Source organism: Brachionichthys hirsutus, chromosome 4 (assembly GCF_040956055.1).
Source record: "Brachionichthys hirsutus isolate HB-005 chromosome 4, CSIRO-AGI_Bhir_v1, whole genome shotgun sequence".
Classification (NCBI taxonomy): domain Eukaryota; kingdom Metazoa; phylum Chordata; class Actinopteri; order Lophiiformes; family Brachionichthyidae; genus Brachionichthys; species Brachionichthys hirsutus.
Genome location: NC_090900.1, coordinates 8,092,943 through 8,111,752, shown reverse-complemented (window position 1 = coordinate 8,111,752; position 18,810 = coordinate 8,092,943). Strand labels below are relative to the sequence as shown.

The following is an 18,810-nucleotide window of genomic DNA, read 5'->3' as shown; positions in this document are numbered from 1 at the left end:
ATCCTCCCAGCATGGCTGTCCCACCACCAAGAGCATCCGATGCCTCCGCTGCAAGAGGAAATGCTTCTCAACAGGTTTCTATCAGTCAAATGTAGTTCTGGCTGGATGTTTCTTCTCTCTAAGACTGGTTTTAAAAACAGACAGTGAAGAAGCGAGTCTGATGTGCAGTGGTAAAGCGTCCCAGAGCTTTGGAGCAGCAACAGAAAATACTCGATCCCCTTCTGAGCTTCCACCTCGACTTTGGCACCTCCAGTAGCAGAGGTGCTACAGGATTTTGAATCAACCGGAGGCGCGTGTAAGGGAGAACTGGCTGCAGAAGCCATTGGGACCAAATATAATCACTTCGATGTCATACAAGAAGGAAATGGCAGAATTGTTATAAGCAACTGAAACTGCAGGAGGATGGTGGGAGGTCTTCTCATATTTCCACAACACACTGGGCTCTAGTTTCTACATCAACACATTACAAAGCCCGAGTTTATTAGGTTTTCCATTTTGCACATGTATAGAATAGACCTCGTATGCATTGCTTTGTGCGTTTGTGGGGTTATGAAATATGTTTGCATTGCAGGTTGTAATGAGAGAAGACATCCTCTTCATCCATTTTCTGTACTGAACAAAGCTTCTGCGAGTCCGCAGGGACAGTCAGTGATGAAGTTGGCAGTGGAAACTCAATTCATAGAATGGAGGACCTGCTTGAGGACACGTGTACTTTGAAACACACCAGCAGTCTGACTGTTTGTGGTCGCTATGTCTCTTTCTCTAACCTTGTAGTTGTGGGATGTTGAACTCAAGGAGAAAATGAGTCATCTGCCCTCACATTTGTCTGTGGTCAGAGCCCTTTCCTGGAAACAGCAGTTACTCAGCACGTACGTGTTAAATGCAAAGACACGAAACACCACTTTGCTTTCAGCACCATCCAAACGAAGACTGCTTTAATGATACGTATAAATATGAAGTGTGTGTAATGACAGTTCTGTTATTTAGTTCCTGCAGCTCTGTTCTCGGACGTATCCATCACCTCGACCCTCGGGCTTCTACACCTCCGATAGGGGCAGCCGTCCAGGAGGAGGGCACCTGCAGCCTTCAGTGGTCACCAGGAGGCGCCCGGCTAGCCAGCGGCTCCACAGAGGGCCGCTGGCACATTAATCTTCTTCTGTTTTTCCATTGTGGGTCACGGGAGTTGCTGGAGCCTATCCCAGCTTGCTATGGGTACACCCCGGATGCGTTGCCAGCGCATCATGGGGCCACACAGAGACAGACAACCACTCACGCACACACTCACACGATACGGACAAACTGGGGCAGACAATCCACCTGAATTGCATGTTTCTGGAGGTGGGAGGAAACCGGAGAAAGCCCATGCTGACACGGGGAGAACATGCAAACTCTGCATGGATAGGATTCACACCCGGAGCCTTCCTGCTGTGAGGCGGCAGCGTTGACCACTCTGCCACTGCGCCACCTGGTCTCATTTAGCCCATAAAATATCACATTTGTTTACATAGAGATAAGAGGATAAATGTACTGTGTGCATTCAAGAGTTAAAATAATGTTTTGATGCTGTACTTCTCACAGTCCTGCATTTTACATGTTTAAAACAATGTCTAATATTTTTGTATATGGCTCTTTAAATCAATTTTTAGCCCTTTATTTTCCTCTACATCCAGTTAAAGGCTCTATTCTGCATCAGTCTTTACCAGGCTTGTGTTTTTATTTGATGTTGATGATGTTAGTCACTTTGTGTGCCCAACAGCCACTAAATCATTTTTTTGCAGTTGAACATTTGTAAGGGATTATTTTTGTTTTCTGACAACTCATACACAACAATCACATCAATTCAATATTCTCTCGGCAAAGATGTACGTGCGAGAAAGAAATATATTACCAAACCGCAGTTGAAAGAACACGTTGTTGAAAGTGCCTGTGGTAAAGACTTCCTTCAAAGGAAAAACGACCCCTGTCCAAAGTGCTACATCTCATGGTTGCATTGATGCGAGGGTCAGACATCTGTTTCTCAGGCCGTATTATGCAGATACTTTCATCATTAAATAAGTTCAACTTTTCATGAAACAAATTGAATGAATAAAAACTATAATGAGCAAAAAGCAAAATATTCTTTCCTTCTTTAAAAATGCATTTCATGCTAAAACAGTGGATAGATTTGATGATGCACTAAAGCAGTGTGGTCCAAGATAGCCTGTTAGTTCAAAGTCCAGGTCACACCATCATCTACTTCAAAATTCACATAAATAATTCAAAGTTTTTATTCTGTTTTAGTGAAAGAATTATTTATAACATGTTCAGTATGTCAGTACATTTGTGATATTCTGAAAGTTAAATGCTTACTTTCTTTTGAAAACTAAGCTTAGTCTAAAGTACACATTTTATATAAAAGGAGGACCTAGGGCCCTAAATCCTATTTTTAGGATTTGTGTTACATTGACAATCTGTTATTTTTATATTTTATTCCACAATCAAAATTATTTGTGGAACTTGTTTCCTGCCTCATATGGATAAATAAATTAGAATTTTTCTTTGATTCTTTTCACAAAAACATTAACCCAAAGAATTTTCTGTAAATAAATTATTTTTCTGGGACAAAAGATTGATGTCATTCTAATCACTGTACAAAAAATGGGTGACAAATTCCAGCATATTGTAAAATGGATATTCTACGTCTGTTTTTATACAGATTAAATAAATAACACAATATATTATCAGGACAGAGCCAAGAAAGCTTTATTTTTTGTGAACAGATATGGCTTACCAACTGCAAGCTGTAGCTTTAATAGGTATGTGGCTGGTATAAAGTTCTACACCCAACTCCTGTCAAGAAATGTTTTTCCCAAGAAGTTGAAATATTGTTTTAAAAAAAAAAATAGCATAAACAATTTTCCAACAATCAACACATTCCATTAGTTCTATTTTCAGATCTCAGTCATTCTCTTTCATCAATCTAGTGTAATATCCTTTAATAGGTTTTATTTCATGGTTTTTACATTTTCTGACCTGACATTATAAACTACAAGAAAGGGCAGCACTCTTTACCAAAAAAAACATTTCACAGTGAAACCACATCCTGTGAGCTTAACACATAAAAGCAGGCACATGCAATGAGGTCGGCTTCAGTGCTTTCAAGTCAGAGCAAAGAGAGTGATACCTAGAAATGTTTGGCCCAAAGGGTTTCATCCTCCCTGCACCGTGTGTGATCCTTCTCCTCCTCTTCCTCATCTGGCCTGGTGAGTAATACATTCAAAATATTAGATCATTTACCGTTGTTTAAAGTAAAGTAAAGATAAATGGTGGTTCACCCTATATTCTCATCATGTCAAGGGCCCTATATATGGGTGTGTGTGGATTGTTTAGAGGGGACCATTATAGGGGGTGAATGTAATTTCATCGTGTGTATTTGCATGCATCATCACAAAGAATAAAAGATTAATATTTTTCAAGGGCCAACTGGTCCACTGAGGACGCCATTGCCCTCACCTCTGTTCTGAGCCACCTCGAGCATGCTAGGAACTACGTAAGAATGCAGTTCATAGACTACAGTTCTGTCAGGGTGCAGACAGGAAGGGCCCAAAAGCACGACGGAGAAGAGAAATCCAGAAATTGAGCTTGATTAATCAATAACTGGGTAGTCAGTCCAAACCAGCAGACAAATCCGAGGGAGCAGGCAAAGAGAAAGTTCAAAAACCAGGCAAATCAGACGAGTCCAACGGGGCAGGTACACAGGCAGAATCCATAAAAGAGGCAGGGCCGGTACACACGCAGGCGGGTCCAGGAAGCATGCTGGAAAGTAGGATCATGCCACTAAACAATCTGGCAGAGTGCAGAGGACTGAACAGAGACTAAATACTGAGGCGCTAATGAGGAGGTGAGTGTCGCACGTAGAGCAGGCGGCATGAATCAGGAGATAATCTCATTATAGGTGTGGAGCTTGTCCAGTCACTTTTTTATCTTGTCTTGAATACGGCTTCCTGTTTTTGCTGCTTTAGATACTTTCATATGGATACAGTATGTCTGGTTGTGCTAAGCTTAATTTGCACTGACCTGGAGAGATTCTTTTCATGTTGATGCCTTGTGCTAATATGATGATGATAATGATGGTTTTCTTGATCTACATTTTGCAGCACAGCTGCAGTAGTAATGTCTTTTAGACGGTTTCATTGGGTTGACTGATTATTGACTAATGTATCTACGTTTAATTATATTGATGACCCGAGTCGGATCTGTTTCAGGTCATGGCTCTGAGATTATTGGTGGGAAACCAGTGGAGCCCCACTCGCTGCGTTACATGGCTCTGGTGAAGAAACCTGGAATGTGTGGAGGAACACTGATCGATCCAATGTGGGTCCTGACTGCAGCCCACTGTGCTGGGTAAGAGTGTTGCATGCATTCCTAAAATTGTGCCAAATTCATAAAATTAAGTACAGCTAATATTCTTTCTCCTGAGATAATAAAGACATGATGCATTGATATATCAATGTCATAATGCATGACTTCCTTGCGCACTGTTAGCTTTTTAGCTTTAGAGGATGTGTACAAATCTAAATAAACCCTGATTTTCCAGCCAGTCCAGCATTAAAGAAGTTTTCCTCGGGGTTCACTCCATAAAAGCAGACGAAAAAGATTCCCGGCAGGTTGTCGGAGTTCAGCGTAATTATCCACATCCCTGCTATGATGCAGTAGAAAAGGTCAATGACCTGATGTTGCTCAAGGTAAGGTAGCCTTACATGAACCAGTGAATTAATGCTGAGATATAGTAATAGTGATGCAACCAAAAGTGATTCAAATTGAATGAGAAATTCAGGGTTGTATTATAAACAATGTGAATAGTGAAAATAAATAAATACTGAGCTGATATGCATGTAGATGTACAGTATATAGTACATATATATGTATATGTATATATATACATATGCATGTAATTATGTGTACATTATATAAATTGTGCAGGATTTATATTGAATCAAAAGTGACCGTATGACTGATTGGTGGTTAGAGACAGCCAGCATCAATAATTGCAATGCCCTCCTCTTACAAAATGTCAATGTAATTTTTTTCACATTTCAGCTTAAAAAAAAAGTGAAAGAAACTGACACAGTGAAATGTCTCCGGTTGGGTAGCACCGTCAAAGAACCAGAGCCTGGCACCAAGTGTCTGGTGGCTGGATGGGGGAAAACAAGTTACGTTGCTAAGCAAGGGTCAGATATCCTCATGTCAGTCAACGTGACTGTGATCAGCAGACAGACATGCAACTCTCCAGAATATTACAACTTTAAGCCCATCATCACCAACAGCATGTTATGTGCTGGTTCAGATGGCAAGAAAAAGGCCGATACCTGCCAGGTAAGAATGTTTTTTTTGCAGAAGTTTAACCACCTATCGTCACACTCTCAACATCTTAATGGCTACATAATACGTGTATTAAAATGATGTAATGCACGCCTTATTGTCCCTGTAGGGTGACTCGGGAGGACCACTGCTGTGCAATAGAGCCCTAGTTGGAGTCACGTCTTTCGGGCACAAATGTGGCCTGCCTAAAAAGCCTGGCGTGTACTCTCTTCTGACGGACAAACAACTCATGTGGATCAAAAGCACAATGAAGATTTCAATTCAATGAGCTCCCCCCCCCCCAAATGTCCTGGCTAAGCACTTCAACCTGATTAGATAGAGATCTTTGAAGGGTGTGTCTTCTGTCATTCTTTCAAAAGCTATAGAACTATTATATGTGCTGAAATTATCATTTAAAATCGCAGTTGTTTGCATGCCCTGGCTATTTACACATAATAATAATAATAAACAAGCATTTCTTCCTTTGTCAAGGAAAAGCCTGTTTGTGATTTGACCTTCATGCTCAGCCCAAATATGTGAAAATATGTTTCAATTTAAATCAGGATTTCTGATTGGTCACAAACCCTCTCATATAAGTCGTTAGTCCCACTCAGCGTTTCAGCTTTCTTCTTTCAGGTTCATGTTCAAATCAAAAGTGTACGCAGTCAATGTTTTCTCGCCGTGCTTCGAGCCTCCCTCTTTGTTAGGTCATCAATAGATTACGCAGAAAGGTTTACTGGATGATGGAATTATAGTAATGCCAGGATCATACAGGTCTGACTCGCTGATCCAGGGAGAGGTGCTTGCTTGAGTACTCAGACCACAATACAGATTCACACGATGCAGCTGAATACCCGCACAGGAAACATGCAAAATGTCACAATAATGCGTTGCACAAGAGACTTTGACACTCGTTTGTCTTGGTCCTGATTATTTATGGGTTTCTTAGTCTCCTTTATCTTAAATACTGTTTTTTACTTTCATTATTTTGAGTCACGTTTTTTTTTTCTTCACATTTGCTAATCATAGCCTGAAACTGTCCACAGTCTCTTGTGGCGCTGACGTTCAAGGTGTCACGGCCACTAGGTGGCGCACTCTGCATTAAAAAACAAGGTGTAAAAAAAATAGATACTAATGTGTGTTTAAAGTTCATCTGGATTCAGATTGGATATATTTACTGCGTGAAAATCTCCTTACAGAGTTCCACATTGACAAGTGGAGAACAACGTCATGATCATTGCAGCAAAAAAAAGATACATTCTATTGATTGGCTAATTGTTTTTATTTCATATAATGTCTGTCATGATGCGCCTTACAGCGAGAAGGTACCGGGTTCGAATTCTATCTGTGCGGACTTCGTCTGTTCTCCCCGTGTCAGCGAGGGTTTTCTCCCGGTTCACTGAAAGGCGGGGTACACCCTGGACAAGTCGCCAGTTCATATCATGGCACACATAGACAGTCTCACACAGTCATACATACGGACAATTTAAAGTGTCCAAGAAAGTTTCATGTTTATAGATGGAGACCGGAACCCGGAGGGGAACCAGCGTAGACATACAAACATACAAACTCCTCACAGCAAGGCTAGAGGTGGAATTCAACCAAGGACCTCCTTGAGGCAACAGCACTATCCACTGCGCCACTGTGCTGCCAACACATAATAATAGTAAGTAAAATACAAGACTACTAACACTACTAGCATGACTAAAAGGTAACTGACAATGTGTGTTGTTTTCTTAAAGTAGAAACCTGTTTATGAATTTGAGATCAAATACAAAAGGAAATAAAAAATTGCTTCCCTTAGTAACTGATCTGCCCTCTTGTAAAGGCGAAGGAATTAAATCTGACCTCACCCAGGAAATTCCAGCAAGCCCTTTATTTGAGCACAAAGTGAATTATCACTGACCAACCATCTGTCTGTGTGTTTACTGCGTTTCCATGGTCACCCACTGAAGCGCATTGGACCCACTTCAGTGCCAACAAAACTATTATAGAGCGCCACACCCATGTCAACGTATTTTGTCAAGTGTGTATTATTAAAGCTTTAGGCACATTTTGATAGACATTTCAGTAATGGAGATCATTATCCCTCTCTCTCTCACACACGCACTCACCCCCCCCCCCCCCCCACACACACACACACACACGCGAGGGTGAATGTTTACCTGTGCTTGCATCACCTATGTGCGTGTGGCATGGGCCGCCCACCTTGCCTCACCTTTTCCCTCAATGGCCGGTGACGCCACAGAGGGAGATCTTATTTCATAAAGATCAGTTCACACCGCATTGCAGCAGGTGAGTCAGGCTCATCTTATTATGCAGGTGTAAAAGTTCAGATTTTTAATCGCACAGTTCAGAAGACACTTAGCTAAGACAGTTTGTCAGAGCTCAAGAGACGGCATGTCTTTTCAGACAAATGTGAATATATTTCATTTCATTTTCTAACCGCTTATTCCGCTATCGGGTCGCGGGCCAAGCTGGAGCCAATCCCAGCAGTCAATGGGCGAGAGGCAGGGGACACCCTGGACAAGCCGCCAGTTCATCGCAGGGCAACACAGAGACAGACAACCAGCCACACACACACTCACACCTACGGGCAATTTAGTGTCACCAAGCAGCCTAGGCTGCATGTCTTTGGTGGTGGGAGGAAGCCGGAGAACCCGGAGAGAACCCACGCAGAGACGGGGAGAACATGCAAACTCCTCACAGAATGGCCACAAGCCGGAGACGAACCTGCGACCATCTCGCTGTGAGGCAACAGTGCTCACCACTGCGCCACCGAGCCGCCATGTGAATATATGTATTCATCAATTGAGTAATTATCAACCAATTAACACATCTGCAAAGATCTTTCACATTTGTGTGGAAGCTCGCTGCAGGTCAGACCAGCATTTAGCCTCATGATGTCGTCCTGACAATTAGGATACAACAATAACAAACACAATGAGTCACTCAATCCGATCCTCAACACGGCTGCATGTCAACCGGTGCCTCCAGAGATAGTAGCTCAAACCGGCCTATTCAATGTCGATTATTGTCCTTGGCACGTAAATTTCACCCAAAAAACAACTGCACAACAACTGTCAAGACCCTTGTCTGCCTTCAGATGTTTGTTTTTTTCATGTATTTTATTGGTGTTGAAATCAGATACTTAAAAACGTCAATCAGTTATTCTTCTGCACTTGATGTTTCGTTGCTCTCATCATTTCTCTCATTGCTCTTTTTCACCGCTGCATACAATTAACATATCATTTCTTATCATCGAATACTACCTCTGTACTTTCGGCTTGTCCCGTCCTTCTTCACTTAAAGGACATCATCATCCTCCCCAACACCAGCCACCATCGAATCGTCACTCTTTTTAGATTCAGAATACGCTCATTGCTGAACTGTCAGTTGGTCAGATAGTTATATATTCATGCTCTCTCAGAAATCAAACCTTCAGAGCTTCAGCCAAAGTACTAGTGGAGATACAGAGATTTCCAAAGATACCATGACAAAGTTTTGAGTACTTATATATCCTTATTTTTATGTACCGGTAATAATAAATAGTGAAATTAAGATGAGAGGATGCATGTGATGTCACCAGACAGCATAACAGAAGATGATTCCCATGACTTCACTAATGTGGAATTAGAATTACGTTAGAGGACAGCCCAATTATTCAACCAACAACCTCTCCAAAATAGGCATTGTTCATCTGCCATTGTGATGTGTGTGTGTGTGTGTGTTTGTTGTTATGAACATGGACGTCTGACCTCATAAATACTGTATGTTAATTACCTACGTGGAGAAGGAGGTTATGTAATTACCGGCGTTTGTCTGTCTGTCCGTCCGTCCGTTGGACTGTTAGCAAGATAACTCAAAAAGTTCTGGATGGATCTTAATGATTAGCAAATCATTACATTCTGGTGACGATCCAGAAGAGATCCTGGATTATGGATCAGTTTTAAATTTTCAGTAACATTCAATGGAGCTTCAAACTTTGTTCCTCAACATCTCGGTTGATTATTGGCTGATGTTTATGCTATTTGACACAGTCATGTAGGGTGGGGTCCTCTACCTCACCACCGAATTCTATCTGGTTCGGATCCAGGATGACATTAGGAAAAAATATTACATTTTAACATTTAAAAATCTGTTAAAACTCTGAGTACTTTTCATGGTTGGTGTATAAAGATATTAAGAACAATGTAGAACTTTTCGGTGATGATCCAGCTTACCATGTGGACGGTGTTAATCTAATTATGAGGGGAATGAGCTGCTCGGCGGTCTGCGCTCTCTGAGTGCTTTTCTCATTATAAACTGTGACACACAGACAGCTACGGTGTATATATATACATTACCAGTCCCTTTAACTCTGATAGAATCTGTTAGAGACAAAGGGAGGCTAACCTCCTCCTACCTTCAAACTGCACTTCTACTGTATTTTGAGCCACAAGCAGAATACATTTTTTTTACTATTATAACCGCTCTTTAAATTGTCATCAATGAATTCCATTCAATTCAATTCGTTTCTATTTACATAGCGGCAGTACATCGATACAAAGTTATCTCAAGGCATTTTCCAGGTAGAGCAGGGAAAGACAGAAGTATATTATCTCGTTATCTAGTCATGGCCTGAATGGTCACAACACATTTTTGCATGCATTTCCCTTCTGCGGGAGATCTGCAGGCAGGTGTGCAGCACGGTATCCATGAGGAATGGTGATTCCCTTTGTGTGCGCTGTTTCAACCACGCTCCTATTTCTCCACTCATATGATTGTCTTCAAGTATTTGTTTACATTCATGCCAACAGATAACTTCCAAGTTACCCGAGCATCACTAAAATACCTTAGACGGGACACGCCTCCACGTCTTTTTCCAGTGCACCTGTGCGACTGACTGTCGTCTGCCCGTGAACAAAGGATGGCGTTCAACACTGTTAAGAAAAATCCTGTGATGTCATAGCAAAACAGAGTTTGACTCCGAGCGAGGGTGGCAAGCGGCAAGGCAGCGTGAGAATAGTTGTGACTTCAAATAGAACAGAACCTGAAGCAATAAATTATTGTGACTTTCTGCTTTACGCGCTGAAAAATACTTTCCAGTCTCTCATTCCCGTTGCTCTTATGATTCCATAAGTTCATGTGCTGAATCTGTTCAGCTTAAATGTTAGTGTGAACAGGCTGCTGAGGAATGAGACGCATAAACACAAAAAGACGTTGGCGTAACACTGAGAGACTTTATTGGTGATCAAATTCCATCCCTTTTCAAGAGTTAGATGAAGAGCGCTTCGCTGACCTATAACAGTAGTGCAATAAATAAAAACCAATCCAACAGAAAATCAACGGACTGAATGCTCAGCATTCGCACATACAGATCACGACAACAGTTCAACATGCAAACACTCATACAATTGTGAGCAATAAATAATCACACTAAATAAATTACATTCTAACTATTTCTGGACGCTGCTTTTTTTTTACAGACTGTGTAATAAAGCAGTCTCTCCTCTCTTGGCGCTTCTCCGATCCTGCTCCTCTGGATGCTCCATCTTTCGGCTGGTTGAGAGGAGACAGAGAGAAGTGAACCGTCAAACAGCAAATTAAGGTAAATTAAGATAGCTAAGATCTGGGACAAGACAAAATCATTAACAAGCAGACTGGCTGGCTGTTTTTTTTATTTTTTTTTTATGTAATGGCAAAGAGACTAATATCTTTTTGATAATGAATCCCACAAATGATGTCTGCCACTTTTAAAGACAATCTTGCAACTCCAAAACATTGGAGAATTGCCATTCAGTTTTGTGTGAAGCCTGAGTGTACAAGACATCCCCAACATTGTCCAGGTGCAGAAAAAAACACCAAGATCAAATTCCCTAAAGGTCAAAGCTGCAGCTACGTAAGATTAGACTTAGCTTATTCTGTAAACTAGCGCACGTTCAGGTATGACTTGATAAGGGTTTGGGAAAGTTGAGCGTCGTCTTTAGATATTTTCACTGTCTCACACTTCAAGTACTCTCGAGAAAAAAATGCAACATTTTCTTTAAAATTGGCAAATCGGAAATGTGTAACAAAAAATTGTGTAACAATTCAGACAGGATAACACAATGTGTGTTTCGTGGTCATCCTTTAAATTCAATAATCAAATAGATTAGACTGTAATCATCAGTGTGACACTGACCCTAATATTGAAGCAATTCATCAGAAGTACAAACATGTGTCTTGAAAGTTAAGTTATAGTAATAATATACTATTTGCATTTAAAAACCTAAAAGCTCTGACAGTTTTACGGTGAAACATTTCTCGACATATGAGTCAGGCTTGCTATTCTCAGACTGGGGGAGATAGACGTGACGCATCAACCATGAGGAGAATGCTGCACAGTCACATTGTTTCTGGCTGAAACCTTTGTGTGTTGTCTCGGGGAAGCCTTGCACGTCTGTGAACGTGTGTTTGCTCGGAGAGATCTCGCCACCTGTAAGCAGGCTGAGGTCTCAACGTGAGGTCCTCACGTGTGTGCTACGGTGAGAGTGCTGTTATTGTTGGCACACAGGTCAAACTCTGAGACAGATTCTGTGGCTTTGCGTGCATGCTGACGTGCAGTGCACAGACGGGACAGGCCGAAACACCCCTGCCTAAGCCGGGGTAATTCCTCTGCTGGGGATTCCTCTTTGTGTGATGCAACCAGCAGCATTCAATAACAACAACAAGGGCACGATGTCGTCCGTCACTCTCTTAGCCCACTCTTTCCGGTTTGGTTTAAAGCTCACGAGAGCAGAGGACAGACATTACCGTCTGAGCACGTAAGCACGCTTTCGTCCAGTGAACTATTTATTTTAATATAAATTTTTTTGATACTAAAATTCTGACAATATCTTTTATATCAGGGATCGGCAACAGATACGGCTCTTTTGGAGACTGCACCTTATATTTTTACAATGAGCCCCAAATCTCATGATCATTTCTGGTTTGAATTGTCACCTGAATTCTCAAGGGTTGGAATGGCCCGGTACACTTTAGATTCTAATACAGTGAGAAGTAAAGTGAGTGTGTGTGTGTGTGTGTGTGTGTGTGTGTGTGTGTGCATGCACACTCAAGTAGGTAATGAACCTCAGTAACACCTACCTCAACTTGATGTCTTCATACCACAACGTCACGGATGGGATTCTGTAGCTTCTCCTGCTCTGTCCCAGTTCCCAGGTAGGACGCCAGGAAGTTTTTATGAGATCTGTAACTACAGAAGACATTCAACATAAAAAAAAAAACTGAGTATAGCAGTCAGATGTTCATTATGAAGTCCTTTTAAAAGGCAGTTTTGTCTCTTTTGATTGTTAAAGTTTTGTTTTTTTATTTACTCATTGTTTGGATCTGAAATTAAGGTAATGTCACTCCTGTCCTAACGAGATCTACTTTCCCTCCTCCACCCACACCGCATGGAAGAGTGTGGCTGTAAAGCTTTAAATGCATTCCATGATATTGGACTATTGACTTTGTCCCACATTACAGCAATGCCCGGGGTTTGGTTACATATTGATAAGGTGCTGGGTTTCCGGTAAACGGCAGCATTAGAGTAGCTGATTTAACCGATGTGACACGTTTCGCCGATATAGGAGTGAGAATGAGACACGAAAGTTGTAGAAATCAGAGTCCATCTTGTGAAAGATGAGCAATGCTTGTATTGAACGGGAGTGTCTGGGTGTGTCGATATTCCTTTGATGTGTCAACATGCTAGGATGCCAAGAACCGTTTCTGGGGATGATTGCGATTCGTTGAGACTTACTGGCAAGTGGTTCGTTCCCTTTACGTGTGTTTGCTTAAAGCTCCTAAAAATCTCCTCTAACAGTTTGAAAGAATGTAAAGAAACTGCAGGGTTTATATATGTACACTAGCATAAAGTTCAACTAAATAACAACCAGTCCAAAAATAAATGTTTGAACATTTTGAATCTGTCCTGTACAATGTGCACATAACACTATACAAATCACCCCATGGGTCCATGATGCACTTACTGTTTAATTAATTCATTGCTTAAATGTGCAATCATATTTTTAACTTATCCGATAGTCTTTTTCAAAATGTATGTCATTGTGTTTTCCTCATGTACTACATTGCTCATCAATTTTACCTTTTTATTTTACTGTCATGGATATCGAATACCGATGTCCTATCTGAAAGATATGTGAGCAGCTTCATCAATCTATATCCCAGTGTGTGTGTGTGTGTGTGTGTGTGTGTTAAATGCATACTCACTGAGCACAGATCAGCAGCAGGATGGCAGTGCAGCTGATGACTGACAGGACAACAGCAATGACCACTAAGACCATCTGCACCAGCTGAGTGCTGCTGCCCTGATCCTCCCGGGTCTTCGTCACCTCCAGAGTCTGGATCTCACAGCGCTCTCCATTGTAACCCTTCAAGCATCTGTGGAACAACGTGAGCAAAGTCAGTGATATTGCAGATTCATCTTGCCGTATCTACAGCCCAGAGTAACACACATAGTAAATATGCAGTGATTGTCTTCTCACATGCACACTGGCTCCTGCAGGCCCTCTATGTATTTGCAGTAACCATGAATGCAGTAGCCCAGGTAGGTGGAGTTGCAGGGATCCTCTGTGGTGCTGAGAGTCGATGTGTACCCATTGGTGAAGATCGTGTGCTCCGGGTTTAAAGGAGTGCTGCTTTTACTCCTCTGTTTGTTCCTCTTCTTGCCTTTGCCTTTCTTTTTCTTCCTCTCATCCCTGCTGGGAGATGAATCTGTAGAACAGGAAATCACAAGTGCCTCTTAAATGAAGGTATATGGTGCGATTTATTTTAGTTTTGATAATTTGAGGTGCTTTAAACCGTACAGGTCATATTTTTAGTTTTAGTTATATAGTTTGGGGGGGGGGGGGTCCAAGGAAATCCTGCGTGGGAAACTTTGGGAAATTTGTTTGCAACATAAAAAAAAGGATCAATTTAATTCAAATAATTTGTTTATACTCTATGAAGTAGCTAAATGTGGCCTTTCTAGATTAAATAATCAGAGTCTTGCATGTAGTCTCTAAACAAAAATAGTCTCATAGGACTAGTCTCTTAAAAAAGTGAAAATAAAATCAATGTCTGAAGCGGTTTTTTTGAATGTCTCACCACATTTTTGACCAACCAGCCACAGGAAAATTAAAATATAACCAACGAATTCTTTTGTCATACCATGAAAACTGACGTTTTTGGTGTCTCCTCCTGACAGCTCCTCATCTGTTTCTAGCTCATCATCAGTACTCAGTGACCCCTGGAGGCCCTCGCCGGAGGTCGGGCCCCGAGTCACCACAGCTAGTTCACTGGAGAACGAAGCCCCAGATCCCTGAGTACCAAAAGTACCACAGACGACTGTAAAGCAAAGAGCCCAGGAAACAGTCAGCGACATAATATCAGACATATACAAATAAAAATAAATTTTAAAAAAGCAAGAAAATGTAATGAGAAATTATGGGAAAGGTTTATGTCATATGACAAAAATTTAGGGAGTGTTTTTTCAGAGCTAAAAATAACCTGCTAACGTGAAGAGAAATCAATGCAATTATTAGAGAAGTTCATTTTTCTGCTACAAAACATACATTTCCACATTTTCTTTAGATTTCTTTTTGTGTGTGTGTGTGTGTGTGTGTGTGTTCAAAGAATCTCTGGCTGCTCCCATATTCGTTTTCAGAAACTTTGACCCATTTGCAGGTGACTCATCCATTCATCCTAAAACATTAAAAGAAATCTGAGCTTGCATACTTTATTAGCACTGAAACCAGTACAACCAGTCCACATCCAGAACCACGGTGTAAAAGAATGCATCTTGTGCACCAAACGACAGACTCAACACAGTATCTGAAATGTCTTCACATTTAACAGCACACCTTCACCCGTTCTAATTAGTCTCATGATAGAGCCTGTCCGCTCCTTCTCTCTCATCATATTGCTTCATATTTAACTTCTTTCAATCATTGATTTAGACTCAGCACTTCACACACACACACACACACAAGAGAAAATATAAAAACTCACCAAAGCACAGGAGACAGGTGAGGACGAGAAGGTTCATATCCCAGGAAGAGCGAGTAGTGTGTATGACGGGCCTGCACTGATCTGTGTGAGTCGGAGTGTGTGTTTGTCCCCTGCTGATAGAAGTTGCGCTGTGCTTTCTTCACCTCTGGGTGCAGCTTTTATAGACCAAAGCCTGCCTCTCAGTTCTAGAGAGATGGGTGTGTGTGTGAGAGAGAGAGAGTGAGACAGATGCAATCGCCTGTGTGTGTGTGTGGGTTTGTGTGTGTGTGTGTGTGTGTGTGTGTAATGATTAATCTGCCTCAGGGAACACATTTTACACCTGATGTTGTCACACATGACGAGTGTGACTGAATTACAGAATAGTTTGATGTATTCTTGTCTCCATTAAAACACAAACAGACTTCTTTAACTTATTACTTCCTCATGTCTCCCTCTGCGGTCACGGATAAGGCTCTAATTAGTGTCAAAGCATTAGTGACACCTACACACACCTACACACACACACACACACACACACACACACACAGTCAAACATTTCATCATAACTTTACCCTATTCATCTGACAATAGCTTCACATGCAAAGCACTGTTTTTTTTGTTTCTGACTTTATTATAGAATAACCTAAAATAACTAGAAATAAATTTACAGTTCACCGCTATTCTTGTAAATTTACAGCCCAATATTGATCACAATTTGTCAGCATATTACTGTAATTTACTGACAAAGCTGAGACATAACTGTGAAGTTTATCTACATTTAACAATATCGATGACCCGAGTCGGATCTATGACATTATCGTAACCTGTAATCGCATTTCTCTGATTTTTTATCTCTCCACATTGCATTGCAGCGTAATGTGTTTCAATGTATATTCAGTAGAATTACAATTGACAATCTTGTATCTCCAGTGTGAGTACTGCTTAATTATAATTTAGTTTCGTTTTTTTTTTTGTAAAATTTTGTTACGTTTTAGTATGCTATAAGGAACAAACTTAGAGCTAATCCACCTTTAAATGTTTTCTGTCTTTATAATGATGGATAATAATATTAATATCATTATTCTGTAGTACTGTACTTAAACAATAAATCATATTTCAATGCTTAACTATGTAGCATACATAGCTTTCAATATTTCTTATTTCTGTTACTGTTCAGTCACTGGTTACTACACACTAAATCTACTATCCTAATATTCTGTGTATGTTTTGCATTGTCAGTCATCAGACTGTCTATCTGTGTCTGACTCCTGCATGCGGTTTGATGAAATGATGCACACCGTTTCTATTTCGGTACACTGAGGAGACCTTAAGGGATGGGTGGGGATGCTGCACGGAAGAATGCGCCAGTTATGTTGTTGTGTCTATGAGGCCACCACATCGTTCGTGCTACGGTGGAATCCCGTATAAAACTGCTAGGAATGCTGGGAAGTCACCTCATTCCTCACCCTCAACACGACCACAAGCTCCTGACGTATTTTGTTTATAACTGCTTTGGAATTAGATTATGTGTAATGGCATTGGGGATGTGTGATATTAATATGTGGACAATCTGACACAAGCCTGGAGAAAAGCATCCAATGTAAACACACAGAAACGCGGCTCATGGCACGAAGGATGAAACTTTCTGATGAGGAAATACTTTGAAAGGCGCCATAAAAATGGCAAATATCTGACGAGCAGCAGGCTCACGATCATAGCTTATGCATAACCTTCAAAACTATGGACATCAACCTGATTGGGATGTTGAAGGATGGATCAGGTTGGGGTTGCTCCCATGGGAACCATGAATGTGAATGAATTGCCATTTATTGATAGACGTGACAAACACGGTCTCTTGCAACTGGAGACAAAAGTCAACATGGATTATGACAATGTAAAGTGGTCCAGTATGAGCAATAAATAATGTTGTGACTATGGGACTACATTTCTAATGATGGTCTGGGAAACGGAAGACTTGAAGTTGCAACTATTCGCCTATAACTCTGTGCTATCATTTAAATAGTGAAAGGCTTTTAAAGGTGTTAAAAGTGGACATGATCAGAAGATTGATGCAGAGATTATGGTTTTTTTTTGTTGAAAAAGAAAGCGATCCCATCTTGACTTCTGAGAAGCTCCGTGAAACATTGGTGGCTCTTTGCATAAAAAAATCAAGCAGTTTCCTGTGTACATTATACGTATATGGCAGGATATAATTTAAAATGTTATATTTATAATATAAATAATTGGAAAACAAATCGATGAGCATAGATTAAAGATTTAGATTAGATTAGATTAGATTGACCATACATTTCTGTGTCTGAAATTGTTCTGAAAAGAGTCTTCACTATGTTTTGTTGAGATGATGTGTAGCGCGTTTTAAAAATGCTCAGTTTTTCTGTAACCAATGGTTAAGATCGGATCCTGACTTAAAATGAATATCACACCCAATGACGACCCGGATTGGTACCACATTTATTTTTGTCACTGATGCAAAATCCAATAAAAAAAATTCATGTCAAGTTTATAAACCTCAAAACAGAAAATTGTTTGGACAACATCAACAAAATCCACTACATCTGGTAAATTGAATGGATTGAATGGGCCTGAGTTTCCTATTTAAATGACTGCTTTGTGGTTTTTGTGGACTTTTACATCAGGTGAACTTTGATCCCACTTATTTTTAATTTTTTTGACTGACCACAGTTTGGCTTCTCTACAAACAAAACCAAACAGAATCTGACCTGTACTACTAACGCGGTCTTAAGGATGGAGCACATGTCTACTGTGCGGAATGCCCATGGATTGGACATTGGATTCAACCTCTGAGGGTCATGAATATCTCCATAAGGTTTCATGACAACTTTGAGTTGCCATAGAGATGTTTGAGGAGAGGTGGGCTAACCGTCAGACAGACATTACCATCCTTAAAGCCGTGCTTAATGGCGCTTCCGTCAGCCACATTAGTCACTGCATGAGCAACTACTATTACTTTTGCAATAATTTTGTAATAACACTTACATCCAAAGCCTGGCGATTAGAGCAATATGCTGTGTAAGTGCATGCTAATGTGTTATAAGTATTCCTGAAGCAGGGCAGTGTCTGCAGCTTAGTTAATGTGTATGTATAATCACTGCTGTCAATTAGCATTCAGAACATATAAAGATGTGTGTGTCAGGTGCTAAAATGGCTCATTGACTCTGCTTGAAACATAAATGAGAGTGCTGAGTTTATTGATTAACTCAGCGCCGGACATTGCACTCATTAGATGAGGCATTATATGAACACGCAATATTAAATGACATTTTTTTAACATTTTATTTTGTGTAAAATATTACTTAAATGGAAATTTTCAGGTGCTGTGAAAAGTAACCCCGGGTCTGGAACTCTTGTCAATGAACAAGTTAAACATTTTGGAGATGCAGTTCCCTTAACTTTTCCTAGTGGATCCAGGTTTCCATGCACCAGCATAAGAGTACAACG

The 18,810-nt window shown here is 40.7% G+C and overlaps 2 protein-coding genes across 2 annotated transcripts; one reads left to right on the top strand and one right to left on the bottom strand.

The window, feature by feature from the left end:
* Window positions 1-3,169: 3,169 nt before the first annotated feature.
* On the top strand, window positions 3,170-5,629 carry LOC137918101 (granzyme A-like). The gene is made up of 5 exons (XM_068760849.1): window positions 3,170-3,242; window positions 4,245-4,383; window positions 4,577-4,724; window positions 5,080-5,355; window positions 5,471-5,629. The coding sequence occupies exons 1-5, from the start codon at window positions 3,170-3,172 to the stop codon at window positions 5,627-5,629; spliced, it is 795 nt and encodes a 264-aa protein (XP_068616950.1).
* Window positions 5,630-10,618: 4,989 nt separating this feature from the next.
* On the bottom strand, window positions 10,619-15,447 carry areg (amphiregulin). The gene is made up of 6 exons (XM_068738800.1): window positions 15,352-15,447; window positions 14,512-14,688; window positions 13,848-14,076; window positions 13,573-13,743; window positions 12,448-12,556; window positions 10,619-10,881 (listed from the first exon to the last, which is right to left on the bottom strand). Exons 1-5 carry the CDS (start codon window positions 15,386-15,388, stop codon window positions 12,463-12,465), a joined length of 708 nt encoding a protein of 235 aa, XP_068594901.1. The 5' UTR covers window positions 15,389-15,447; the 3' UTR covers window positions 10,619-10,881; window positions 12,448-12,462.
* Between the last annotated feature and the right edge of the window lie 3,363 nt (window positions 15,448-18,810).

What these genes read in the sequence shown, in the direction of transcription:
- LOC137918101 (XM_068760849.1), top strand. Translation starts at nt 3,170, where the DNA reads ATGTTTGGCCCAAAGGGTTTCATCCTCCCTGCACCGTGTGTGATCCTT. An exon ending in ACTGCAGCCCACTGTGCTGG is followed by an intron (nt 4,384 to 4,576) that starts GTAAGAGTGTTG and finishes CTGATTTTCCAG; the next exon opens with CCAGTCCAGCATTAAAGAAG. An exon ending in AAAAGGCCGATACCTGCCAG is followed by an intron (nt 5,356 to 5,470) that starts GTAAGAATGTTT and finishes TTGTCCCTGTAG; the next exon opens with GGTGACTCGGGAGGACCACT.
- areg (XM_068738800.1), bottom strand. Translation starts at nt 15,388, where the DNA reads ATGAACCTTCTCGTCCTCACCTGTCTCCTGTGCTTTG. An exon ending in CACCTGTCTCCTGTGCTTTG is followed by an intron (nt 14,689 to 15,351) that starts GTGAGTTTTTAT and finishes TTTGCTTTACAG; the next exon opens with TCGTCTGTGGTACTTTTGGT. An exon ending in CTGCAGGAGCCAGTGTGCAT is followed by an intron (nt 13,744 to 13,847) that starts GTGAGAAGACAA and finishes GTTGTTCCACAG; the next exon opens with ATGCTTGAAGGGTTACAATG.